This window comes from Hyperolius riggenbachi, chromosome 12 (genome assembly GCF_040937935.1).
Source record: "Hyperolius riggenbachi isolate aHypRig1 chromosome 12, aHypRig1.pri, whole genome shotgun sequence".
NCBI lineage: Eukaryota > Metazoa > Chordata > Amphibia > Anura > Hyperoliidae > Hyperolius > Hyperolius riggenbachi.
Window position 1 is genome coordinate 211,102,468 of NC_090657.1, and position 27,728 is coordinate 211,130,195.

General features: G+C 45.3%; 1 protein-coding gene across 1 annotated transcript in view; it reads right to left on the bottom strand.

Annotated features, from left to right (window-relative positions):
- NPTX1 (neuronal pentraxin 1) overlaps nucleotides 1-14,212 on the bottom strand; it is a 33,792-nt gene extending 19,580 nt beyond the window's left edge. The window contains exons 1-3 of the mRNA XM_068264065.1: nucleotides 13,475-14,212; nucleotides 10,926-11,133; nucleotides 2,643-2,887 (exon numbers count right to left, since the gene is read on the bottom strand). Coding sequence (XP_068120166.1) covers nucleotides 2,643-2,887; nucleotides 10,926-11,133; nucleotides 13,475-13,924 — 903 coding nt within the window. The 5' untranslated portion in view covers nucleotides 13,925-14,212. The remainder of the gene's footprint in view (nucleotides 1-2,642; nucleotides 2,888-10,925; nucleotides 11,134-13,474) is intronic.
- Nucleotides 14,213-27,728: the final 13,516 nt, after the last annotated feature.

Sequence of the window (27,728 nt, forward strand, 5' to 3'; positions counted from 1 at the left end):
GATCTGTTGGCCGCCATAAACCGCAAGCTAATTCCCAATCGATTTCAGCATGAAATCTTTTGGGTATTGGCCTTGTTGCCACACTGCCCCCGGCCGTTGTACCCCTTAATGTTTTATATTTCGCATCACCCCTTTACCTGAATGTTCTCCGCACTGACTGTTCTCATTATACGTCCGCATTTGCGCCCCCACATGGCTGCTAGCGTTATAGCACGTGGGGAGCGTGTGATGTAGTGAGGATCGTAATCAGCTAATTACGATTACACAAAATTACGCGTACATTTTCACAATTATGCCTATACGTAATTACGATGTGTAAATTCAATTGACTAATCATTCGTAATTACGCATCAATTTACACGTAATTTACGCATAATTTTATGCCGACTTTGGCAGTGAATAGCAAAGACCCCATACATGCTATTGCTACCAAAATTGCTGCAGAAGTTAAGGTGAATAATGGGTACAAGTCAAAAAAATTCTCAAATTTTCTTTCAAAAAGACATTGTAGTTTTTGAGAAAATCGATTTTAAAAATACAAAGCAAAATGGTTTTAAAACTCAGAAAAATGACAGTTTAAAAACCATTTTTCTTTGTATTCTCAAAAACTACAAGGTCTTTTTCTTCTTCAGTTGTCCTTTAAGACACAACGGCCGTATGCAATTCACTTTTTCTCCTGAGTTCTCTCCTGGGAGATAATTTTCAAAACACTTTTTAGCTCTTTCCAATGGAAAAAGTACCAAAAAGTAGGTGAAAAAGTACTGTCAAAATTATTTTGAGTATTTGGTTGCTTGCTGGGGGTTTAAAAGGTATTTTATTTACAAGTTGTGAAAACTCAGGTGAAAAAAAGAATTGCATATGGCCCAACATGATAAAGAGCAATACAAAAAGAATGCCCAGGGCCGCCATCAGAAATTTTGAGGCCTCTCACACATGATCAGGCCTGGGCTCACCCATTGGTTGCTGTGCCCACCCACTAGACACCCCACCCCATGTCCTGTGCCTCTTTTATCCCCCTTTGTCTCACCTCAGTTTGTGCATCTTTTGTGTCCCTCTGTGTGACCTCATGTTCCCGTCTCATCTCTTTTCCCTCTGTGCCTCTTTTATCCCCGTGTTACCTCTTGTCCCCTTCTGTCTCAGCTTGTCCCCCAGCCCTAGCCAGGTATAGGTGCCCCCAGTATAAGTAGCCAACTATAGATGGTGCCCCAGTATAGGCCAGCAAGATACAGGTGTCCCCAGTTTAGGTATTCAACTATAGGTGGTGCCCCGGTATAGGTAGCCAGGTATAGGTGGTGCCCCGGTATAGGTAGCCAGGTATAGGTGGTGCCTCAGTATAGGTAGTTAAATATAGGTGGTTCAAGCCCCCCAGTATAGGTAGGCAGGTATAGGTGGTGGCCGAGTATAGGCAGCCTGTAGCCAGATATAGGTGGTGCCCCAGTATAGAAAGTCTGCTGTAGTGGGCTCACTCATCTGCTTCCCATGTGCAAGCGCTGATGTCACTCTTCTCTCAGTGCTGGAATGTGGTGTGCTGGTTAGCCAGCCACAGGCCCGCAGCCAGCACATGCGGCCCTTCCAGCACTTTGGGGCCCTGGGCCCCTCACTGCAGTGTCAGTTGTTGCCCCCCCCCCCCCACCTGATGGCTTCCTTGAAGCTGCCTACTAAAACTATCTACTCCTCCCCTCTAGGCAAAAAAAAAAATTGATACAAGCTTTCAGAGATCTAGGCCCTTATTCAGTTCAATATTTCTCCTACATTTTCTCCAGGCCCTAAGTGATATATTCACACCTTATCAGGGCCGGCCCTAGACTTTTTGTCGCCTGAGGCAAAATTAGAAAAAATCGCCGGCCCCCCTAGCCGTGAGGGGGGGGCCGAGCTGGAGGGGTAGTGGGCAGAAAGGGGGTATTGGCCTAGCGGTGGGGAGGGGGGACGGACCCCCTCTCCCTCGCCTGGGTCCCCCAATCTGCGCCATTCTCCTCCAGCGTTAAACCAGCGTGCATATCATTAAGAGGCAACGGGCGGAGGAATCACTCACCTCTTCCGCGTTCCATCGTGTGTTCCACTGACGTCACTTCCTGCAAGGCCGTCCACTTACAATACAGTGGGCGGCGTTGCCGGAAGTGACGTCAGTGGCGCACACGATGGAACGCGGAAGAGGTGAGTGATTCCTCCGCCCGTTGCCTCTTAATGATATGCACGCTGATTTAACGCTGGAGGAGCAGCGCAGATCGGGGGACCCAGGCGAGAGCCCTCCCCACCGCTAGGCCCAATACCCCCTTTCTGCCAGCTACACCTCCAGCTGGGCGGGCGGCCCCCAGCATCCAAGACAGGCGGGGGGCCGCCCCCCAGATCTGCCGCCTGAGGCAAATGTTTCACCCCGCCTCATGAGCGGGCCGGCCCTGCACCTTATCAATAAAATGCATCTTAAGCAATATTTTGACATTATTTTTACCTACTGTTCAGTACTGTTTCAATTGCAGAGTGCTAAAAAGTTATTTTAAACAGAAGATGAAAAATCATCTCCAAGGAGAAAACTTAGGCGAAAAAGTAAATTGCATATGGGCCAAGGAGAGAGTTGGTTATAATTCCCAACATTTCAAATTGGTTGAGCTCTAAGTTCTATGCATCAATAATAGCTACATTACCTTGTCGTTGATTAGTATTTCCATTGGATTGTTGCCCCACTCGATTAGGACAAGTTCGTTGGCTTGGCCTGGCACAGCGTAAGAGAATGGCGTTCCCACGCCTGGTGAGGCATTGGATTTCAGCCACATGCAGACGGTGAAGGCATACATTTCCGGAAGGCTCTTTTTCACTTTAGCGTACATGTAGTTGGTCCTCAGAGGGAAGGTGAGCTGAAATTTGTCTGCTGGTCTGCTTTCCTTCTGACCTGAACAACGGAAAAGGAAAAAGAAAGCACGATTAATCCAAACAGGAGCCCCAAACTAAGAAGCAATCCTAACTAAGGCAAAATTCACAATGTTTAACTCAATCAAATGTCTCAAATTCCAGAGTAACCATGGCAACCTTTAAAAAAAACCCTGTACTGAAAAAAGTTCCCCTGGGGGGTACTCACCTCAGTAGGGGGAAGCCACTGAACCCTATTGAGGCTTCCCCCGTCCTCCTGTGTCCCACGGCAGTCTCGCTGCAGCCCCCGGAACGCACAGGCGACAATTTGTCGCGTTGTGCAATATTTACCTTTTCTGGCTCCAGCGGGGGAGCTGTTGCAGCTCTTCTGACGGAGATAGGCGGAAATGGCCGATCTCCGTCGGGTCCACTCTACTGCGCAGGCACAGGAGACTTGCACCGGCGCAGTAGAGCGGCCCGACGGAGATCTGCTATTTTCGCCTATCTCCGTGGGAAGAGTGGATACTGCACCGGCGCTGGAGCCAAGAGATAATTATTTACATCACAGCCGCTCTGGGAGGATTTTCGCTGCCGCCGTGGGACCGAGGAGGACTGGGGAAGCCTCATTAGGATCCAGAGGCTTCCCCCCACCCGAGGTGAGTACCCCCAGGGGAGTTTTTTTCATTACAGATTTTCTTTAAGTTGGCACCCTTGTCCCTAGGGGACATGATCTGCTCATGGAGGACAAACGTTTTAGCCATTTATTTAGGAAAGGGTTCTTTACAGTAAGAGTGATTAAAATGTGAAATGCATTGCCACAGGAAGTAGTTATGGCAAATTCTATATCTGCGTTTGAAGGAGGCTTAGATGCTTTCCTTGCATTGAAAGACATCCATGGCTATAATTACTAGGTAATGCCCAGTGATATTGATCCAGGCATTTTATCTGATTGCCATCTGGAGTCGGGAAGGAATTTTTTCCCTTTTGGGGCTAATTGGACTATGCCTTGTAAGGGTTTTTTCGCCTTCCTCTGGATCAACAGGGATATGTGAGGGTTCAGGCTGGTGTTGTACTTTATTTTCTGGTAGAACTCGATAGACGTATGTCTTTTTTCAACCCAAATAACTACGTAACCCTTTTAGGACACTTGCCTCATTCAGCTAATCAGATTGTGTCAAGGGAAGATTTGAAGTTGATAATTTAGTCCTTGTCTCTCAAGAGAGCTCATGAAATTAAATAAGAACATGAATGATTTGTCAAAATAGAGAAGTATATGGCACACCGCTCAACCCCCTCACGAGGACAGTGCTGGAACCAGGATACTCAGTACCATCAACAGCCAACGAAGAAAAAAGGCATCCGCACTTATCCAATCGTAATAATCAGACTTTATTTAGGACTTATCCCATACGAACACCAGCATCAAAGTAGCTGACATAATTCGGACCAATGTGGTCCTTACTCATAGCTAACCAATAAAAGGTGAAAACTCCAACTATATGCACATCTACAGGAAGAGGCGGGGGAAACATCCCTCAAATGTTCCGCCCCCAGGCGGTGATGAGATGGTTCCCCTGCCCACACAAGATACACACCACATTAAAAACAAACTGTTTTAAACACAATGCCACAATAGGTAATTTGTCATTAGAATGTTGGAAAATTAAAAACAAAGGCAAACAAGATCCAGGCCATTGTGCTCAGGAAATACGCAAAGGATGATGCAGGCGCTAGAAACTATATAAACATAATCCGCATAACTAACTACCAGCAGGGACAATATAGCCTGACATACCCACTGAAACCTATAGCTCTATCCCCAAAATGAACAATAAATCAGATACCACCAGCACAATCACCCAGTTACAGAGAGAGAGAGAGTATACAGAGAAAAATTATACACATGTATGGTGTTCGTATGGGATATGTCCTAAATAAAGTCCGATTACTACAATTGGACAAGTGCGGATCCCTTTTTTTCTTCATTTGTCAAGATAGACATAAGGAAAACAGGAGGAAAATCAGATAAGTTCTCCAAAGCAACGAAGTTGGAAGACAGAAATATTCTAATTCTTTGCTCTGGGCAATCGCTCCGCTCCTTCTCTTACATTACTTGTATCTGTCTTGATAAGTCAGCCTCAATATCTCATCATGTAGTCCATAAAGAACATGACTTGAAATGAATGTGCCACCTTGCTCCATGGTAGAAATAGTTGGCTCTATTGCCACTAATATCTCATGGTAGAGGTGGGATCTAGAATCCCTGATTGTCACTGGTCAACTGTGGGTTTCCAATGTATCCTATTCAGCCTGGAATCGATGGATCCTTGGAACACTTTGGATGTCAATGCACATGCTTCTAGAATAGATGGAACCCTAAGAAGAGTCATTTTGGGCCCTCACTCAAAGTGGATCCGAGATGAACTTTTACACATTGCATAATTGTGTTCCTTTCCTATTGTTTATAGGGCATTCCTCAAGCCAAATACTTTTTTGTTTTAATACTCTAATACCCCATAAACTAAACAAGCCACGCCCACAGGTTTTCGGAGAGCCAAGGCACTTTCAGACAGTAGCAAGGGCTCATGGGAGCTCAGTCTGGGCAGAAGGAGGGGCGGTATTACTAGCCAGAGATTTCAGAGGCAGAGGGGAGGAGGGGGGGGGGGTTAGGTTTTTCTCTCAAGATGTAGATAAGCCTGCCTCTGTGTAATGTTTACAAACAACATGGCTGCTGTCGTATCACAGGATTAAATAATCATATTCTATTAAAGCTGTTTGCAGCTAGATATGCTGTGTAAACTATCTAAACTTTAGATAAGATATATAGACAAGTTAGTTGTTATAGTTAGTTTTTCATCTCTGATCCTTTTTAAGACACAGTATTGCAAGTACAAAAAAAATGCATCTCTGAAATCGAGTGGCTTAAAAGAACAATGCCCGAAGTGGAGATGTAAGTGTCAGAGCCGGGACAAGGTCCTCCAGCACCCAAGGCTGCGACACCAAAGTGCGCCTTCCATCCCTCCCTCCTCAGCCGTAACACACTAATTGCTATTAGACTAAGAGGCGCCCCAGGGTCCCCAACAGCTTTAAGGGACACTTAAGTCAAACAAAAAAAATGAGTTTTACTCACCTAGGGCTTCCAATAGCCCCCTGCAGCTGTCCGGTGCCCTCGCCGTCTCCCTCCGATCCTCCTGGCCCCACCGGCAGCCACTTCCTGTTTCGGTGACAGGAGCTGACAGGCTGGGGACGCGAGTGATTCTTCGCGTTCCCAGACACATTAGCACCCTCTATGCTGCTATATGGTATATGATATATGCTATAGCAGCATAGATGGCGCTATTGTGGCCAGGAACGCGAAGAATCACTCATGTCCCCAGCCTGTCAGCTCCTGTCACCGAAACAGGAAGTGGCTGCCGGTGAGGCCAGGAGGATTGGAGGAAGACGGCGAGGGCACCGGACAGCTGCAGGGGGCTATTGAAAGCCCTAGGTGAGTAAAGCTCATTTTTTTTTTTGTTTGACTTAAGTGTCCCTTTAAAGGGATACTTAAGTCAAAATAAAAAAATGACTTTTACTCACCTGGGGCATCCCTCAGCCCCCTGAAGCTGGATGGTGCCCTCGCAGCCCTGCTCCGATCGTCCTGTCCCCGCCGGCGGCTACTTCCGGGTTTGGCGACAGCTGCCGACAGGCTGGGAACGCGAGTGATTTTCCGCGTTCCCAGCCGCTATATCACCCTCTATGCTGCTATAGCATATAACATATACGCTATAGCAGCATAGAGGGTGATATAGCAGCTGGGAACGCGGAAAATCACTCGCGTTCCCAGCCTGTCGGCGGCTGTCGCCGAACCCGGAAGTAGCCGCCGGCGGGGACAGGGCGATCGGAGCGGGGCTGCGAGGGCACCATCCAGCTTCAGGGGGCTGAGGGATGCCCCAGGTGAGTAAAAGTCATTTTTTAATTTTGACATAAGTATCCCTTTAATCTCTAGTTATCTGGCTCACTCCCCATTTCTTATTTCCATTGCCCTGCCAGCAGGTGTATGTGATGGCCCATGATATGCCCGAACAAGAGTTCATTCAATTCCAGAAGCCAATAGGGATCTTAAAGATCTGATCTACCATGACAGTCGTTGTCGCACATCACCAAACATCGTTTGTGTAATTGCGCGCCTTTCATGGAAACATTCGCTCGCAGCTCAAAAAACTGCTGGTCATCGGAAAAATCGTGTAGTTGGTACGGGCCTTAAGATTCCTGATGACTCCCACGCATAGTACCGCAATCGCTTAACTACTTAAGGACCTTGATGATTGAAATCAACACCCTATTTTGATGGCTGCCAGGGCGTAGATTTCAATCCACCGACGCCGCACGTTCTTGCCACTTTCATCGCTCCCGACGATCTCGCCGTTGTCTCCCCACCGCAGCTCATTTGCTCTGTGAGCAGTTCAGGAGCTCCTTACCCTGTCTATCAATGCAAGCGGTTCCCATTGGCTTACATTGATAGGCAGGGTCAGGAGCCAATGAAAGCAGTTCCCAACGTGCGGCGGTGATGGCGATTGTGGTTGGTATCTTCGACTCTCGTCCGTGTCCGTCGCGTGCCGGTGTGTGACGTCACATATACCGGCCAGCAAAGGAATGGATCAGGGAATGTTCATTGTCGTGGGGCGCCGCTGGGATCCATATTCCTACCTCGTGAGGTGAGTACTCTATGGAAGGTAGCAGATCTGTACAAGCTGTAATTGTAGTCGTTTTATGGAATAGGGCAATTCTACTTAGTTTACACATCAAAGTTCTCACCCTTCTATAATAATAACCTCTTTACAGAAATTCCATTCCAAGCCTGTACTATATCAGTGATCGCTTCAATCCAGTACGATGACATCACCTTTATTGAACACTTTCTTCCCAATGATTGTAGTAAACTTTGGTCGTCACTAGGGGGCGCCAATGCCCCAGCCTCAAACAAGGACAGGTTGCATTTTACACAGAATATACTGCCAGGAGAAAAAAAGCATTGGCTAGGTTGCTTATTATTTTACAACGCTGTAAACCCACAAACTGCCAACACTAATCATTATTCTGGTAGCATAACGTGGCAGGCAGCTACAGTGGAGCCAGCTCCATAGAAAATAAAGGAAAATGCTGAGAGGGCTTCTTCTTTGTTCGGAGCCCACAGCTGCCTGCAATGTCAATGTACTCTCTGCAGCTCTATACAGGTAGCAGTAATGTGTGTGTGCCAAGGCTAAGAGCACACAGTAATCCCTCCCAGGATCAGCATGTTATGTAACTGCAGTACATGGGCCGGACCTGCAAGCCTATTAGGGAATTGCAGCACTTTCTCAATGGAAAGGGGGGGAGATAGGTGTAAAGACACAATGGCACAAGGAGAGAGAAAAAAGAAAAGACAGGAGGGAGAGAAAAGGGAGAGGAGAGAAGGAAGGAGAGAAATAAGGGAATGGGGGAGATTAAAGGGGACCAAGAGGAGAAGGGAAAGAGAAGGGGATTTGCTGGAGGAGAAGAGAGAAAAGGAGAGGAGGAAAAGGAGTTACTGGAGGGGAAGAGAGGAGTTTTTGAAGCAGAAGGAAGGGAAGGAGAATAGAGGAGATACTGGAGGAGAAGGGAGAGGAGGAGAAGGAAGGGAAGGAGAGGACAATCGAGGAGTTACTGGAGGAGAAGAGATGAGTTTTTGAAGCAGAAGGAAGTGGAGGAGAATAGAGGAGATACTGGAGGAGAAGGGAGAGGAGTTACTGGAGGAGAAGGAATGGAAGGAGAGGACAATAGAGGAGTTACTGGAGAGAGGAGAGGAGAAGAGAGGAGTTACTGGAGGAGAAGAGAGGAGTAACTAGAGAAGGAGAGATGGAAGGAGAGGAGAAGAGAGGAGTCACTGGAGGAAAAGAGATACAGGGAGAGAAGTTACTGGAGTAGAAGAGAGGGAAGGAGAGGTGAAGAGAGGATTTACTTGAGAGGGAAGGAGAAGAGAGGAGTTACTGGAGGAGAAGGGAGGAGTGGAGAAGAGAGGAGTCACTGGAGGATAAAAGGTAGAGGAGGAGTTACTGGAGTAGAAGAGATGGAAGGAGAGGTGAAGACTAGAGAGGATTTACTGGAGGAGAGGGAAGGAGAAGAGAGGAGTTACTGGAGGAAAAAAGGGAGAGGAAAGGAAAAAGAGGCGTTTCTGGAGTAGCAGAGAGGAGAAGGAAGAAGGGATGAAGAGGAGAAGTGGGGAAAAGAGAAGAGGGGGAGCAGAAGGAGAGGAGGGGAGGAAAGGAGGGGGTAGGAGGAGAGTCGAGGTGAGGTGAGAAGAACGAGAGAAGAGGAAAAAATGAAAGAGAGGGGAAGAGAAGAGAAAAGAGGGTAGGAGAGGACGTGGAGGAGAGGGGGTGAGAAAAGCGAAGAGAAGGAGAGGTAAGGAGATAAGAGGAGAAGAGAAGGGAATTGGAGGTGAAGGAGATGAGAGGAAGAAAAGAGCAAAAGAGAGAGGACTGAGGAAAATTGGGGGGGGGGGGGGGGGGACACAGGTATAGAGTGTGTTTGTGTGGGGAAAGGGGTGGAGCATAGGCATAGGTGTAAACTGTGGGGGGGCATAGGTATAAAGTGGGGGGGTAGGTATAAAGTGTGTGGGGGGCAGGGAAAAAGAGAAAGTTGAAACGGAGGGAAGAGGGGAAAAAGACTAAAGAGAGAGAGTGCAGTAAAAGAGGGAGGAGAGCTGTGAGGAGAGATGAAATGAGGCAGAGAGGAGAGAGTGGGGAGAGCTGTGAGGAGAGGGAGGAATGAGGCAGAGAGAGTGAGAGGAGAGCTGTGAGGATAGAAGGAATGAGGCAGAGAGGAGAGAGTGAGGGGAGAGCTGTGAGGAGAGGGAGAAATGAGGCAGAGAAAGTGAGAGGAGAGAAGGAATAATGCAGAGAGGGGAGAGCTGTGAGGAGAGGGAGGAATGAGGCAGAGAGAGGAGAGAGTGAGGGGAGAGCTGTGAGGAGAGGGAGGAATGAGGCAGAGCGAGAGGAGAGCTGTGAGGAGAGGGAGAAATGAGGCAGAGTGAGGGGAGAGCTGTGAGGAGAGGGAGGAATGAGGCAGAGTGAGGGGAGAGCTGTGAGGAGAGGGAGGAATGAGAGAGTGAGGGGAGAGAAGGAATGATGCAGATAGGAGAGAGTGAGGGGAGAGCTGTGAGGAGAGAAGGAATGAGGCAGATAGGAGAGAGTGAGGGGAGAGCTGTGAGGAGAGGAGGAATGAGGCAGAGAGAGGGAGGGGAGAGCTGTGAGGAGAGGAGGAATGAGGCAGAGAGAGGAGAGAGTGAGGGGAGAGCTGTGAGGTGAGGGAGGAATGAGGCAGAGAGAGGAAGAGGAGAGCTGTGAGGAGAGGAGGCATAAGGAGGAGAGAGGGAGAGGAGAGCTGTGAGGAGAGGGAGGAATGAGGCAGAGAGAGGAGAGAGTGAGGGGAGAGCTGTGAGGAGAGGAGGCATGAGGCAGAGAGAGGAATGAGTGGAGCGCTGTGAGGAGAGGAGGAATGAGGCAGAGAGAGGAGAGAGTGAGGAGAGCGCTGTGAGGAGAGAAGGAATGAGGCAGAGAGGAGAGAGGGAGGGAGAGCTGTGAGGAGAGGAGGAATGAGGCAGAGAGAGGGGAGGGGGGACAGCGATGTAAAATGAGATTGACTGAGACCAGAGATTATTGGAACTGTGTTCTTTTTATAATCCCGTTTATTACTCAGTTTTCCATCTGTCTCCTCTCCTGTCCATCTTGCTTTTCTAAACTGGATAAATACCGGATTGCAGCTGTGTAGATCGCACGGACTGCTCTAGTTCTGCGCTTTCTTGAAGGACAATTCAACCCAAGACCAGAGGAGAAGAAGAAGCAACAGAAGAAGGTGTTGTAACCAACCATCCTCCAGGGCTCTCCTGTGGCTACAATCAGTGCGGGTGTACATTCTGTAAACGATCAGGTGCATTCCCTGTACAGGAAGGTGTGACCCATTATGTTATGTGGGGGGGGGGGGGGAGGGGAGGAATGCTGCATGCAAGGATCTCCCAGGAGTTGTCCGTGGGACTTGGACAGATGGAGCTACTGACATGGGTGTTCCTATCATGTAATCTGCACCTTTCTCCAAATCGGTGATCCTCTGTTGCAGGGAAGTCAGAGCGCTCTCTATTTTGCCCCTCAGCTCAGTCTCGTTCTTCACGTTTATCTTCCCTTCTTCTAGATTGTTGACCCTGGACAGGACCTGCTTCTCCAAGTCGTCTATCTTGGTCTGCAGCAGATCCTTCAGACTGCTAGCCTGCACCGACGAGTTACCTCTGCTGTATTGCTGCAAATAGGAGGCAGAGAGGGGGAGGGGAAGACAGGTCATGCCATGAGTTAAGTGGATTTCTACAAACATTGCTAAACAATCGACTTTCTCAGATAAACTTATTAGAGGCTTACTGACTTATGCAACCTGTGTGGATGTTGGTTGGGAGGTTTCATCTCTATCATACAAGCCTCAGCCTACGATTTCAAGGGCGCAGAATGAAGTCTAATTACAATCTGCTGAAAGTGCCCACTGGCAGGAGACTCATACCACAGCCAGGTTATTCCTCCAAATGGGCAACCGAGTTAAACATGTGTACTGCTGGTTGCAGTCCCATCTTGGCCAGGGAAATCTCACCTGGACAACTGGTTCTTAGATATATAGGTAGATAAGTCGTATGGCAAAGAGTTCTTCTAACTTCAAGATCTCTCTACAAATGTCCATATCAGATAACATATCATATCTATGTACATCTTTAGGGTTGCCCTATATCTGTGGGCATCTTTAAGGCTACTCTGTAGCTATGGTCATGGATAGGTTTGCCACAAAGCTATGGAAATCTTTAAGGTTACCCTTTACCTATGGACATCATTTAGGTTGCTCGACATCTATGCATGTCTTTAGGGTTGCCCCATTTACCTATGGACCATCTTTATGGTTGTCTCATATCTAGGGGCATCATTTGGACTGCCTTTAATCTATGTATATCTTTAACATTTCCCTTTAAGTATGGACATTTTTAGGGTTGGCCCATATCTATGGACCTCTTTAGGTTTGCCCTATATCTACAGACATATTTAGGGTTGACCCATCTCTATAAACATCTTTAAGGCCCAAACCCACAACGCAATTTTTGCAGCAATGTTTCCTGTGACTGAGAAAATGATGGATCCCATTGCAGACGATCACTCCGATTCCCATAGACTCCTTCTCTAATTACTACAATCGTTTTAAGTCTCATTTGCGTACCTTATTTGTTCTCACAGTACGCAGTTGCGGAAGATCGATTGGGGAGCGTTCGAACGTCGTATCGCTGTCAACGCAGATCCCCACTCCATCTTCTTGTGCATATGTTGCTTTAGAGTTGTCCCATATCTACAGACATCTTTAGGGTTGCCCCATATCTTTAGGGATGCCCCACATTTACTGACATCTTTATGGTTGCCCCCATATCTGCAGAAATCTTTAGGGTTGCCCCACATCTATGGACATCTTTAGGGTTGCCCCATATCTACAGACATCTTTAGGGATGCCCCACATTTACTGACATCTTTATGGTTGCCCCCATATCTGCAGAAATCTTTAGGGTTGCCCCATATCTATGGACATCTTTAGGGTTGCCCCATATCTATGGACATCTTTAGGGTTGCCCCACATTTATGGACATCTTTAGGGTTGCCCCATATCTACAGACATCTTTAGGGATGCCCCACATTTACTGACATCTTTATGGTTGCCACCATATCTGCAGAAATCTTTAGGGTTGCCCCATATCTATGGACATCTTTAGGGTTGCCCCACATTTACTGACATCTTTATGGTTGCCCCATATCTGCTGAAATCTTTAGGGTTGCCCCATATCTACAGACATCTTTACGGTTGCCTCAAATCTAAAGACATCTTTTGGGCTTTCCCCAAATCTGGGGACACCTTCAGGGTTGCACCTAGGTAAACACATTTCTCTCAAGGTACAAAGTGACATCCAACCTATGATACAATTAGGACCTGCCTTACTTCAATCCTAACTCAGCCGAGGTGTAACTAAAACGTTCTGGTGATCAGTGCTGAAAAGGCAGCATTAGAAATCCTCATTTAGTCCTTTTACTCCAAAAATCTTTGTATGTCATCACCTCTCTGCGCTGGCCAGTCCTCACAATCCAAACTAAGATATAAGATATATTCCACGTTTTAAGCTATGGCTTCCCAATACCAGAATATAGGCACAACGGCTGGCTAAGGTTGGGTGACTGACCATGCTGAGAACCCCTGATAATTGCTCCGGGGCACTACGGTTGTTATACACTAAGTTGATGCCATTATTAACACGTCGCTGTGGAAGAACTAGTCCCTATGTAATGAAACTGATTAAATTAGCAGGGACGTGAACAATCTGTCGGAGACAGTTTGCTCATTTAGACAATTATTGCTGAAATCGCTAAAGAGATCATGCAGAACACAGTCAACAAGCTAGTTATTTTAAACCAATTAGTCAACCGAATTTACAAGCATGCCAGATAGCATCTACTCATTACCCAGATAATTAGACGGGATCGTGCTATGAATTCTTTTACACACATCTGTCTACCATCAAGGGTCAAAAGCCCCCCATAAGAGAAGCTAATAGCATCATCAACCTCACCTCTAAGTTCTCCAACCTCGTCTTTAGACTTTGCAGCGTCTGTCCTAGCTGCGTCAGGGTCTCAGCGGTAGGGGTCCTTGACAGATCCCCCATGGTGTTTTTGGAGGTCCCAGGCTTCCTTGCGCTAGGGGACCCTCCAACTTTGGGCTCGTTGGACGGCACCTCCAGGACGGTCTGCCCCTCGCACCTGGCCAGCTTGCCCGTCAAGTCCCTGATTGTATCCTTCTGATTTATGATGGTCTCCTTCTGCTGGAGCACCGTCTCTCGCAGCTGCAAGATGGTGGTCTTCAGGTCCTCTGTGGGACCACTGTTCTGCATTGAGGAAGTGCACATATCCATGTCTACAGGCACTGAGGTGCAGATGAACCTTGTCTGGGGGAAATTCTGTGCGGACCCCCTTAGAAAAAAGAAAGAGAGGAGTAGACACCTCCAGCAAGCTCCCGTGATCATGGCTTTTCCTTGGGTCGGCTGCAGAGTCCTGCTTTGAGAGTTAGGTTGTGCTATGTTCAGCACTGATGGCTTCGGGTAGTTCGGAGCTGGCTTGCGAGGTGGTGGAGTTGAGTTCAGCACCAGGCGCTGTCCACTGTGAGGTCTTCCTCTGCAGAAGAGATGGCTTCGGTTGGGGCTGAGAGAACTGCCTGGTTGAGTTCAGCACCAAGCGCTGTCCACTGTGGTCTTCTGCAGCAGAGATGGCTTCGGATGGGGAGAGCTGCGTGGATGACTTCAGCACCAGGAGCTGTCCGCTGAGCGCTTCCACTGCAGCACTAACAGCAGCTTATATAGAGCTGGGAGGGTTCAGAGCGTCATCTGGGCAGGGATCCCTCTATTAACAGGGCTGTAACAGGCAGACACTACTTTAACCACTTCTGCCCCTGCTACGCTTTTGTAGGCAACAGCAGGGTTTCTCAACTCAGTCCTCAAGTACCTCCAGCAGTGTATGTTTTGTGGAAATCTAAGGAAGTAGTTAATGAGCTCTGTTGAGACACTAATGACCTCACCTGTGAATGTTTGTGATTATCTGTGAAACAAGCACTGTTGGGGGTACTTGAGGACTGAACTGAGAAACCCTGGGTCACAGGACTTATGCAAAAATCAGCAAGCATCTCTCACCTCTCATAGTTCCAGTGAAAGTTGTGGCTCCCCAGTGTCAAGTACCACAACAAGCCTAGTGCTGAACAGACCGGGTCCCAGTTTGATGATATCATCAAGTCAGGATGCAGTCCACACTGTAGTAAGGGGCTAACTGCAGTGCTGCATACAGGGTAGCCACATTTGTCACTGGAACCAGGAGTGGTAAGAGCTATTTATCCAAGCAGCATTGCCATTAGCCAATCTCTGCATGGGGGGGTGCTATTTGATACTCAGAGCACATTTGGCTATCTACACTAGGGGAGAGGGACATAATACTGAGGACACACCTAGCTATCTGGGGGGAGAGGAAGGGGAGGTAATACTTAAAGAAAACCAAAGATGGGGAAAACAAAATGTTTTATACATACCTGGGGCTTCCTCCAGCCCTGTACGCATGGATCGCTGCCTGCAGCTCCGGTACTGGGTCTCGTAACTTCCTGCGCAAGAGGAAGTGCCCTCTTTACGTATCTCTCCGGTGGCTGCCGGAGAGATACGTAAAGAGCGCACTTCCTCTTGCACAGACTGGCCGCGACTGGAGGAAGTTATGGGACCCGGTAGCGGAGATGCAGGCAGCGGATGACGGCGGTGTGGGAGTGGTCCGTGTGTATGGGGCTGGAGGAAGCCCCAGGTATGTATAAAACTTTTTGTTTTCCCCATTTCTGGTACACTTTAAGCACATCTGTCCACCAATACTGGAGGAACATCTAGCTACCTAATACTTTAGGCACATGTGGATTTTTATACTGGGGGCGGCAGGATAATACTGGGGGCACATCTGGCTGCCTAATATCGGGGACACACCTGGCTATTAATACCAGGGAAACATCTGGCTAGCTGCCTGTAAAGGTTTTTCACCTTTCCCTGGATCAGCTGGGATTTGTGTGGACTCACAACAGTGATTTGTTTCTTCTGGTTGAACTTTATGGACGGATTACTTTTTTCAACAAACCTTAACTATGTAACTATGTGTAACATGCAACAAGACTATGGCCAGATCTGACTAGACCACCAAGGAAATCTGTATAAGGAATGGGTCAAATGAAGAAATGTAAGAGGGTAAAACATACCGGTAATAATGGGGATGCAGTGAAAACTATTATAATAATATATACTATTTAACCGCAACCACTTTAAGAGACCACACCCTCTACATAAACCATTTATTAACCTTCCTCATTAAGCTTTTCTCCCTATTTTTACAATTAAAAAATATTTGTATTATTTTCTCAGTTCAGAATAAAACTGAGAAAATAAAAGGGAGAGATAACATAATAAAATGTGTGGTTGGATCCAAGTTTTTATTTTTAAACTGTAATTGGTAAAAACTGATATATATATATATATATATATATATATATATATATATATATATATATATATATATATATACTTTTTTTGTTATTCTTTTTACCATTAAAATGTACAAAAAAAAAACCTAAATTGTTCACAAGATGCCAGCGCTATATAAATAAATAATAATAATTTGGTAGGATATTAGACTATGACTATGGTAGGATTATGTGTTATGATTGTGAGCTCCTCTGTGGACAGTCAGCGACAAGATTATTATTTTTGGCTTGGTGGGAGGAACAGTACGTGTATGCCGCCGGTGTCCCCCGTGGCGGTTGCCTCAGGAGATGGTCTAGATTTGTCGATGATATCCTGGTGTACTGGTCCGGGACCCGTTCTGGATGGGAGGATTTCTTCCAATATTTAAACGATGGAAAAGAAAATATGCAATTTACTTATGAATTTAGCACAGAGAAAGTGGCCTATCTGGACCTGGAGTTGGTTATTGGAGAAGGAAAAGTAATATCTAAAGGCTATAAAAAACCAATTGGAGGCAACCTTCTATTACACAAAGAAAGCTACCACCCAGAACACACCTTCAAATCACTTCCGTATGGACAGTTCCTAAGATTAAGACGAAACAACACCCAGGATAAGGACTTTATGGAACAAGCAACAAAACTGAAATTGGATTTGGAGAAAAGAGGTTATGAACCAGAATTGTTGGAAAAAGCTTTAGAAAGAGCTAGGAGTAAGGATAGAAAGGATTTGATAGGACAAAAAACAGAAAAAAGAGAACAAGGAAGGGTAGGTGAGGAACATCGATTGACGTTCTCCTTTGATTATACCCCCATGCATAAGGAAATAAAACAAAGTATCCTAAAGAATTGGAAAGTGGTGCAGAGAGATCCAGTCCTAAGAGAATTATACAAGCAACCACCTCTAGTAACCTTTAAAAGAGCAGTTACCTTGGGGAATAAATTAACGCCATCAGAATTTAGAACACCCAGAGAAAGTATGTGGTTAGAGAAATTACAACAGAAGGGAAACTATAGATGTGGCCGTTGTTCATTGTGCCCACAAATGCAACCGGGGAAGTATTTGAAAGTTGGACCCATAGAGAACAAAACTAAGGATTTTATAACATGCAGAACGAAATATGTGGTCTACATTATTTGGTGCCCCTGTCATAGATTTTATATTGGTATGACGACAAGGGAGATGAGAGAACGCATCCAAGAACATGTGAAATCAGTGAAGACAGGGAGAGGGTGCAGTAGGTTGATCGAGCATTGTAGAAAAGAACATAATTGGGACTCCACATGTTTATCCTTTGCAGGCTTAGAAATGGTTCCCATTCCAAACAGGGGGGGAAATAGAGAACAGCTTTTATTGAGGAGGGAAAGTAGGTGGATAGTGAACAGTGATGCCATGGGACCTCTGGGCCTAAATGACCATTTAGATATGCAATGTTTTTTGGATCCATAAGTAGAGAGAATTAAGGGTTGGTTTTTGTCTAAGAGATTCTTAGAATTTGTTTTTAACAGTGATGATAATGCATATCAGTGGGGGAATATGGGAGTTATACATTTATCTTGGTGTGTAAGTATCCAGAACAGGATCTACGTAATAATAATGTTATGTAAGAAATGTAATAGATAACACCTGTGTATGCCCCTTTAGCTGGAGTTCCCCCATAGAAAACAAATATAAGAAGAGAAGTATAGATAAATTTAGAAGTATATGCATTGAATTCTACAAAGTTTTATTTATCTATATATTTTAGTATTGGTTTTAGCGTAATATTGAAATAAAGAAATATTCTTATTATATAATTAGTACTACTGCACAAGATATATATATACTTGGTCCTCTCCTGTATACTTAAGCACCACCTAGTGTAGGATGTTGGGATTTCGAGAATGTTGCTTACTAAGTCCCAGACATTGTATCTGGATGCACTTCCTTCCCCTTTCCGGATGCACGTTTGTGTACGTCACGTGGTACGCGTGTACGTAACCGGGAAGTGGATTAGAGCTTGTGCATGCCAGTGTGGAATGCATTTAGCTTCCTGTTGGGGCGCATGCGTAGCGCGCGTCATTACGTACGCGTGTCTGCGCATGACGCAGACAGGATGTTATGCGTAACAGCGTCACGTGCCCGCGACACAGAAATGCTGCTAGTCAGTATAAAAACCCCCGGTTTGGGATATGTTGCGCGCACGGAGCCTCAGAGGAAGCTCACTCAGAGCGAAACGGTCGTCAGGCGGGCCGCTGCCACTCCCACATTGCCCCACAGCCAGGACCTAAACGGGGTATGTCAGTTATGTTTGCTTTCCTGTGAAAAACCTGAATGTTTTATGGATGAAGATGTTTACTGACTGAAATACAATTAAAAAGGCCTTGGAGCAGTGCAGGATTGTTCTCTTCTTTTACTCATCAGCTGTACTATATCTAGTTTACCTATCCATGCACGCAAAAGGCTATACCCTGCACCCTGATACCATATAGTGGAGACCCTCCCCCAAGGCTGATATCCACTGTGCCAGCCCCTTTTCACTCTGTTTATTCATCGTATTAACTGTGTTATATGGCGTGTGCACGTGGAGGTGGAAGCATGGAGGATGAGGAAGATTTCTCAATAGAAGGTATGGAGGAAGAATCCAGTTCCGGTGGCGATAGTGAGTTGGAGGAAGATATTGAGGCCGGAAGAGTGGATGCAGAAAATCTGTTTGATAACCCGGCTTCCTCAACTACCAGGAACAAGGCTGTGGGGGCAAGAGTGGTGGAACTGAAATTGGAGAGGCTCTGTGAAAAAGAGATCAAGGTCTTTTGGACAAAGATTACCCTTAATAAATATAAGAACAAACAAATTACAGCAAGAGGGTTCAGACGTTACTATGAACCAGCTGAGTATCAGAATGATCCGAAGTTTATGGAGAAATGGAGAGAGGCCCATGCAAAACAGGCAGTCACTCTACAAACCATTGTATTGGAACGAACAGAGGAAGAACATGAGAAACTATCAGAAGAGATTAGAAAGCTAAAAGAGCAATATAAATCTTTAGTAGAAGAAGATCGCTATCACAAAACACTGAAAAAGATTGAGAAGAAACAAGTACCCATCCAGGAAGGAATTAAACAAAGGAAAGTTAACAAGTACATGAGAGATATGGAGGATTACAAACAAGGCACTTTGTTCAATTGGAACACAACTAAACCATATTTTAATAAACCTAGAGAGGGATTAGGGAAGAAACCAAAGAGAGGATACTGGACAACAGATACTGAATCAAGTGGAGATGAAATCAGTAGTAAAAATGGAGGAACAACACAAAAACAACAGAAGAATGAGAGTAAGGTATCAAAAAACGATCAGCAAAGAAAAGGATACGCAGGGGGAGGGGCAAGACCAAAAGAGAGAGGAGAGAAACAAGTCAGTTGGAAAGGAGATCGAGGGGAGTGGGATCAACAGAGACCCAAGAAAAGGAAGTTCTTCAGGAGGAACAATCCCTAGAAATTGTGAACATTAGTGAGGAACCCCTACCTATAGAATGTTGTGACCTCCTAAGGAAGGGCCTGAACTTCTCGTGTACACAAAAGTTTGATTATTGTAATTTTAAAATCGACCTCTATAAGGGAGTGAGGAGAATGAACATTAGGAACCATTTTGAGAAAAGAAGGTTAATGAGCCAGCACATAGAGAAAGAACAACAGAAAAGAATAGGCCCTGTAGGTTTTATACCTAACACAGATTGGAACTCCGAAGATAGGGAAATCTTGAGAACATTAGAGGAATTGTGGTCTGAAAACAATGAGCAGGAGGAATCAGAGCTGGATGTACCACAAGATGTTAAAAAACAGGAATTTCGAGCGTGTAAATCAACAAGACCATTCCCAGTGGTCCCTGGATCAGCCATAGACATTTTTCAGAATCAGATAGAAAATGATCTAAAGGCACTGAAATATAAAGAAGTGAAACCCAACCTGAATAAGAATGATGAGAAAGCACTGAAATGGTTTAAGGATAGACCTAACTTAATGCTAAAAAAGGCAGATAAAGGAGGAGCATTGGTGGTGATGACAACACAACAATATAAAACAGAAGCGATGAGGCAATTGCAAGATGAGGAGACTTATAAACCCCTGAAGGGAAATCCCACATTAAAATTTATGGGAAGTTTAAGATCTTTACTAAGGAGGGGGGTAGAAAAAGGTTTCCTGTCGGAAAAATTAGCAAATGATTTGATACCACAGTTCCCCAAACGCCCAATATGGTACCATCTGCCTAAAGTTCATAAATCCCGGACCAGTCCACCGGGACGACCGATAGTCTCCGGTATAGGATCTCTAACCGAGAGACTGTCAAAATTCCTGGATCATCTCCTGAGGCCACTACTCCGACTGGTGCCATCCTACCTACAGGATACCCTAGATGTGCTGAGAAGCATAGAGGGGGAACCTTGGAGGAATGGTGATGTTATTGTAACGGTTGATGTTGTCAGCCTATACAATCGAATTCCCCATGTAGCAGGGGTGAAAGCAGTAAAGTTTTGTTTTTTTGTTTTTTTTTTCTTCTTAAGGCTAACAAAGATGAAGATTATGCAGAATTTTTGTGTGAGTGCTTGATGTATGTACTCACACATAACGCCTTTACTTTCGACGGGAAGTGGTATTGGCAGCAGTCGGGTACTGCCATGGGGACGTCGGTGTCATGCACGTATGCCAATCTTTTTTTGGCTTGGTGGGAGGAACAGTACGTGTATGCCGCCGGTGTCCCCCATGGCGGTTGCCTCAGGAGATGGTCTAGATTTGTCGATGATATCCTGGTGTACTGGTCCGGGACCCGTTCTGGATGGGAGGATTTCTTCCAATATTTAAACGATGGAAAAGAAAATATGCAATTTACTTATGAATTTAGCACAGAGAAAGTGGCCTATCTGGACCTGGAGTTGGTTATTGGAGAAGGAAAAGTAATATCTAAAGGCTATAAAAAACCAATTGGAGGCAACCTTCTATTACACAAAGAAAGCTACCACCCAGAACACACCTTCAAATCACTTCCGTATGGACAGTTCCTAAGATTAAGACGAAACAACACCCAGGATAAGGACTTTATGGAACAAGCAACAAAACTGAAATTGGATTTGGAGAAAAGAGGTTATGAACCAGAATTGTTGGAAAAAGCTTTAGAAAGAGCTAGGAGTAAGGATAGAAAGGATTTGATAGGACAAAAAACAGAAAAAAGAGAACAAGGAAGGGTAGGTGAGGAACATCGATTGACGTTCTCCTTTGATTATACCCCCATGCATAAGGAAATAAAACAAAGTATCCTAAAGAATTGGAAAGTGGTGCAGAGAGATCCAGTCCTAAGAGAATTATACAAGCAACCACCTCTAGTAACCTTTAAAAGAGCAGTTACCTTGGGGAATAAATTAACGCCATCAGAATTTAGAACACCCAGAGAAAGTATGTGGTTAGAGAAATTACAACAGAAGGGAAACTATAGATGTGGCCGTTGTTCATTGTGCCCACAAATGCAACCGGGGAAGTATTTGAAAGTTGGACCCATAGAGAACAAAACTAAGGATTTTATAACATGCAGAACGAAATATGTGGTCTACATTATTTGGTGCCCCTGTCATAGATTTTATATTGGTATGACGACAAGGGAGATGAGAGAACGCATCCAAGAACATGTGAAATCAGTGAAGACAGGGAGAGGGTGCAGTAGGTTGATCGAGCATTGTAGAAAAGAACATAATTGGGACTCCACATGTTTATCCTTTGCAGGCTTAGAAATGGTTCCCATTCCAAACAGGGGGGGAAATAGAGAACAGCTTTTATTGAGGAGGGAAAGTAGGTGGATAGTGAACAGTGATGCCATGGGACCTCTGGGCCTAAATGACCATTTAGATATGCAATGTTTTTTGGATCCATAAGTAGAGAGAATTAAGGGTTGGTTTTTGTCTAAGAGATTCTTAGAATTTGTTTTTAACAGTGATGATAATGCATATCAGTGGGGGAATATGGGAGTTATACATTTATCTTGGTGTGTAAGTATCCAGAACAGGATCTACGTAATAATAATGTTATGTAAGAAATGTAATAGATAACACCTGTGTATGCCCCTTTAGCTGGAGTTCCCCCATAGAAAACAAATATAAGAAGAGAAGTATAGTTAAATTTAGAAGTATATGCATTGAATTCTACAAAGTTTTATTTATCTATATATTTTAGTATTGGTTTTAGCGTAATATTGAAATAAAGAAATATTCTTATTATATAATTAGTACTACTGCACAAGATATATATATACTTGGTCCTCTCCTGTATACTTAAGCACCACCTAGTGTAGGATGTTGGGATTTCGAGAATGTTGCTTACTAAGTCCCAGACATTGTATCTGGATGCACTTCCTTCCCCTTTCCGGATGCACGTTTGTGTACGTCACGTGGTACGCGTGTACGTAACCGGGAAGTGGATTAGAGCTTGTGCATGCCAGTGTGGAATGCATTTAGCTTCCTGTTGGGGCGCATGCGTAGCGCGCGTCATTACGTACGCGTGTCTGCGCATGACGCAGACAGGATGTTATGCGTAACAGCGTCACGTGCCCGCGACACGGAAATGCTGCTAGTCAGTATAAAAACCCCCGGTTTGGGATATGTTGCACGCACGGAGCCTCAGAGGAAGCTCACTCAGAGCGAAACGGTCGTCAGGCGGGCCGCTGCCACTCCCACATTGCCCCACAGCCAGGACCTAAACGGGGTATGTCAGTTATGTTTGCTTTCCTGTGAAAAACCTGAATGTTTTATGGATGAAGATGTTTACTGACTGAAATACAATTAAAAAGGCCTTGGAGCAGTGCAGGATTGTTCTCTTCTTTTACTCATCAGCTGTACTATATCTAGTTTACCTATCCATGCACGCAAAAGGCTATACCCTGCACCCTGATACCATATAGTGGAGACCCTCCCCCAAGGCTGATATCCACTGTGCCAGCCCCTTTTCACTCTGTTTATTCAGCGACAAGATTATACTCTGTACAGTGCTGCAGAAGATGTCAATGCTATATAAATACATAATAATAATAATAATATGGCTGGACATTACACTATGACTATGGTAGGATTAGATTGTGAGCTTCTCGGAGGACAGTCAGTGACATGACTATGTGCTCTGTAATGTGCTGCAGAAGATGTCAGTGCTATATAAATGCATAATAATAATAATAATATGGTGGGACATTAGACTATGGTAGGATTAGATTGTGAGCTCCTCTGAGGACTGTCAGTGACTTGACTATGTACTCTGTAAGATGCTGCAGAAGATGTCAGTGCTATATAAATACATAATAATAATGTGGTAGGGCATTAGACTATGACTATGGTAGGATTAGATTGTGAGCTCCTCTGGGGACAGTCAGTGACATGACTATGTACTCTGTAAAGTGCAGCAGAAGATGTCAGTGCTGTATGAATACATAATAATAACGTGGTAGGGCATTAGACTATGACTATGGTAGGATTAGATTGTGAGCTCCTCTGAGGACAGTAAGTGACATGACTATGTTCTCTGTAATGTGCTGCAGAAGATGTCAGTGCTATATAAATACATAATAATAATGTGGTAGGGCATTAGACTATGACGATGGTAGGATTAGATTGTGAGCCCCTCTGAGGACAGTCATTGACATGACTATGTACTCTGTACAGTGCTGCCGAAGATGTCAGTGCTATATAAATACATAATAATAATGTGGTAGGGCATTAGACTATGACGATGGTAGGATTAGATTGAGAGCCCCTCTGAGGACAGTAAGTGACATGACTATGTTCTCTGTAATGTGCTGCAGAAGATGTCAGTGCTATATAAATACATAATAATAATGTGGTGGGGCATTAGACTATGACGATGGTAGGATTAGATTGTGAGCCCCTCTGAGGACAGTCAGTGACATGACTATGTACTCTGTAATGTGCTGTAGAAGATGTTGGCACTGTAGAAATGCAAAATAATAATAATAATCCCATCTTCATCAGAGCTCACCATTGAATGCCCTCTGTGCAACACTCATGCGTCATAAAAACAAAATAAAACAAAAAAAGATCACATTGAGATAACCATAAGAGCAATGAGTCAGAATGTGTGTTGAGTGAAATGACTTTGTAGTTTCCCTTTTTAAGCATTCTGGCATCTTTGTGTGTAAAACAGATACAAGATCTCCAGATGGTGCGAGGACAGAGCCCCCCCTGTTTCACCCACATCATCATCAAGTCGATGTAATATAGAGAAAAATAATAAGAAGGGGAAAAGACACTTGGCTGTCACGTTGATTTGAGTCATCCGTTGGGTACACAGAGGAGTAACGCTAGTGAGTTCCTGCGATACACGATGATGGGCGGATCAGCCTCTTCCTAGGATGGGGGGGGGGATGTCAGCGGTGAGTAGCTGGATGGGGTATAGAGGAGGGGAGGGAGGCTCAGTAGAGATTGGCAGAGGACAGATCATTTGGCTACATGATAAGGCAGACTGACTCACCTATCTGGAGGGGGCTGCATGCGTGACCACCGATCGATTCTTACTGGATTCAGTCATAGTTGATAGCACTCTCACCTTGCAGCGCTGAGTCTCTATTTCTGATTCCAGCCAGGGCACTTTGTGCACCATTTTTGCAGCATGATTTGCGAAGCATTTGCAAGCGCTGCACCTGCTACTGAACAGCACATCCAATTGGCGTTTTGTACTCTCAATAAATTTTTACCTATATGCTGGGTCCGTGTGCTACATCTTCTGGAGCGTCGCCACGCCCCCTTGCACAAAAGGTGATCACCTCTTGCAAGGGACAGGGCTAATTGCTGTAAGGCGACCAGGGCCGTTTCTTGGGTAGTGTAGGCAGAGCAACCGGCCTGGGCGTACACTGGCAAGTAGAAGAAGGGGGGCGCAGGCAGAAGGACATAACTGCTAGGGATCCAGTGACGCACGGTGCAGCCAAATGGAAGAAGAGATAAGATTACTAGCTTGATCACCTTCCTTGACTCCACCTGGGCTGTCTGCGTCCGATGTCAAGTCATCATCACATCACCACCGCGTGATGACCCCTGATGTCCTGTAGCGGTACTGCAGGCGGTCCAGTGTGCGGCGCCCATGGAGGAGTCGGCTTTCCGGGCTCTCTTCACCTGTGTGTTCTCATGGTCCCTGCTTCCTCCTGGATGAGCGGCTGGTCACTAGTAAGTAGGCAGATCTACTTGTGACCTGTGGCTGTGTGACTGTCCCTAAAGAGTAAGGGTTTGCAAGTCCCCGGGGGCGCAATTTTTACACCCTCGCCCTGGGTGCAATTTAGCCTAGAAACTGCCCTGCGTAAGATGGTACACACAGAAATGAAGAGACCTGGCAGGGAAATAAAACCTTATTGAAACTAGAATCACAGCAAACAAAATCACTGAAAAATTGCTTTTGGAACCCCCCAAAATGTTGGGAATTGCCGGTGATTGTCAGTAATCCAAAAACACTGACAGAAGAGCTCACGTGGGCCTGAAAGAGGAGGAAAGACTAAAGCACAGGTGTCACGCACAAGGGCCGAATGTGGCCTTCCTTGCCATTTCATGTGGCCCTCAAGAGCTTTCAGTGTCCATTGGAAGAAAGAAAAAAGAGAGACAGAGCACTGCCTTCCTGTCTGGAGGAGCACACCCGCCCACCAATACAATTTGCATTAGGCTCTCTCCTTGGATCCAAACCATGCCCAACACCCCCCCCCCCCCCCCCCACACACACACACACACACACACACACACACACACACACACACACACACACACACGGTTACTGGTAAGGGCCTATTCACACTTACGATCATCGTAAAAAAGGTAGTGTTTTACGTCAGAGTTTCTTACACAACGAATGCATATTTTTCACTGTACTTTTTGCAATTTTTGAGCGCTTGCAATTAGCATTTCCTTAACATTGTAATTGCGATCACTAAAAAATCGTGAAGAAGCAGTGCACGCACCGCATTTGCCGATAATCGCGAATCACCAGCCATCGCAGCAGCGTGATCACTGCAATATACTAATTGCACTAGCGCTTTTAAAAGAGCTAGCGATCGCCGGCAATTCACCTGCTTATTGCCCCAGTGTAAATAAGTCCTTAGACACACACACACACCTACACACTTCTTCCCCCCGCCCCCCACCCCCATCTCCCCACATAGCACAGTAGTGAAGTGGAGAAGTGTGATATTTACCTGTTCCAGCGATGTGTTATATCTCTTCTGTTCTCCCTGGTAGCCCCACGCTCTGTGTTTCCTTACCTCCGCCTGATCACATGACATGCTTTCAGAGCCGGAGGTATGCATCATAGAGTGAGCGACTGTCAGGAAGATCAGAGGAGACACGCAGCACCGGAGCAGGAAATAATAAAACTGCTCCACTGCTCTACTCTGCAGAAGGGGGAGGAGCAGGACCCCTATGGTCAGTATAGTTTGTAATAAACCTTATGTGACTGAGTTTGACACCGCTGGACTACAGAATCGCCTGAACACCGCAGTGAGTCAGATTTGCTTGCACTCCTAACTGCCGTAAGAGAACGCTGACAGCATGCAGTAAAACTAGACTGCTGCTCTACGTAAACAAATAAATATGGATATGAAGGCGCCTAGGGGGACAAAACATATTCGAATCTAAAAAGGAATGCCGGCACGGACACTTCCCTCCCGGAGCAGGATAACCAATAATTGGGAGAGATATTTATTTGACACCTAAAAAAATTACCAATTTCTGGCGAATCCTGTTTCCTCGGCTATCGGTGCCTAATTGCTCCACCGTTCGAATATGAGCGCGTCTACCAATTATTGGTTGTCCATGTTTATTCTCCTTTTGTAGATTTTAATTTATTTTATTCCCCCGAGCTCCTCCGTATACATATTTATGTGTTTACACAGATTTTCCTGTTCAGTTCCTCCCTGCTCAGTGTGTAATAAAGTATTTAATACTTCCACACTCTCCCCAGTGTGTTTGTAAAAGCCACGTGTAGCTCTCATTCCCCTAGCCAGATCGCAAGGAGGAACTCATCCTTACTAGTCTTTTGTTTAACCATTTAATAATGCCACTTATCAATGCAATGGAGAAGTTAAAGGATACCTTAGTGCAAGGGCGTTGCTAGTATCCTAAGAGATTTGGGGCACGTTTGGGCACTCCAGTCAAAAAATGGGTGGGGCCATGCACCAGAATGTGGGTGTGGTCATGGGTGGAGCAACATTTACATGAGCTTAAAGTGAACCTCCAGACTAAAAATCTACTCAGCAGCACTGAAAAGGCTTGGTGTTTCTTTAACAGTTTCACAGCATCAGAACTTTGTTTTTTTTATAGAAGTCTCATTTTTAGCTGCATTTTTAGCTAAGCTCCTCCCCATCAAAGAAAACTGCCCGGGCTTTCCTGGATGGAATTTCCTATATTGTTCATGTTGACTAGCAACTGGGAGGGGTGATCAGGACACAGGACAGTTGGAACTGTATCTCATGTTCCCTATCACCTTCTTTCAACCAAAAAGATCGCTGCCCTTATGAAAAACCTTTTCCTGTTCTTTTAAAACAGGGTTGGTAAGAGATTATATTACCTATCTATTTTAATTAACATAACTAATGTAACTTAATGACAGTGTGTTTGTTTAGGCTAAAGTTCCTCTTTAAGTAGGCCTGGCCAGCAAAATGATGGATGAAGCCCCCCTCTCCATTAATGCCACAAATAAATAAATGCAGTATACCGCGAACCAGGCGAACTGCTATAGACTTCAATGGGCAGGCAAATTTTAAAACATACAGGGACTATTTCTGGCCA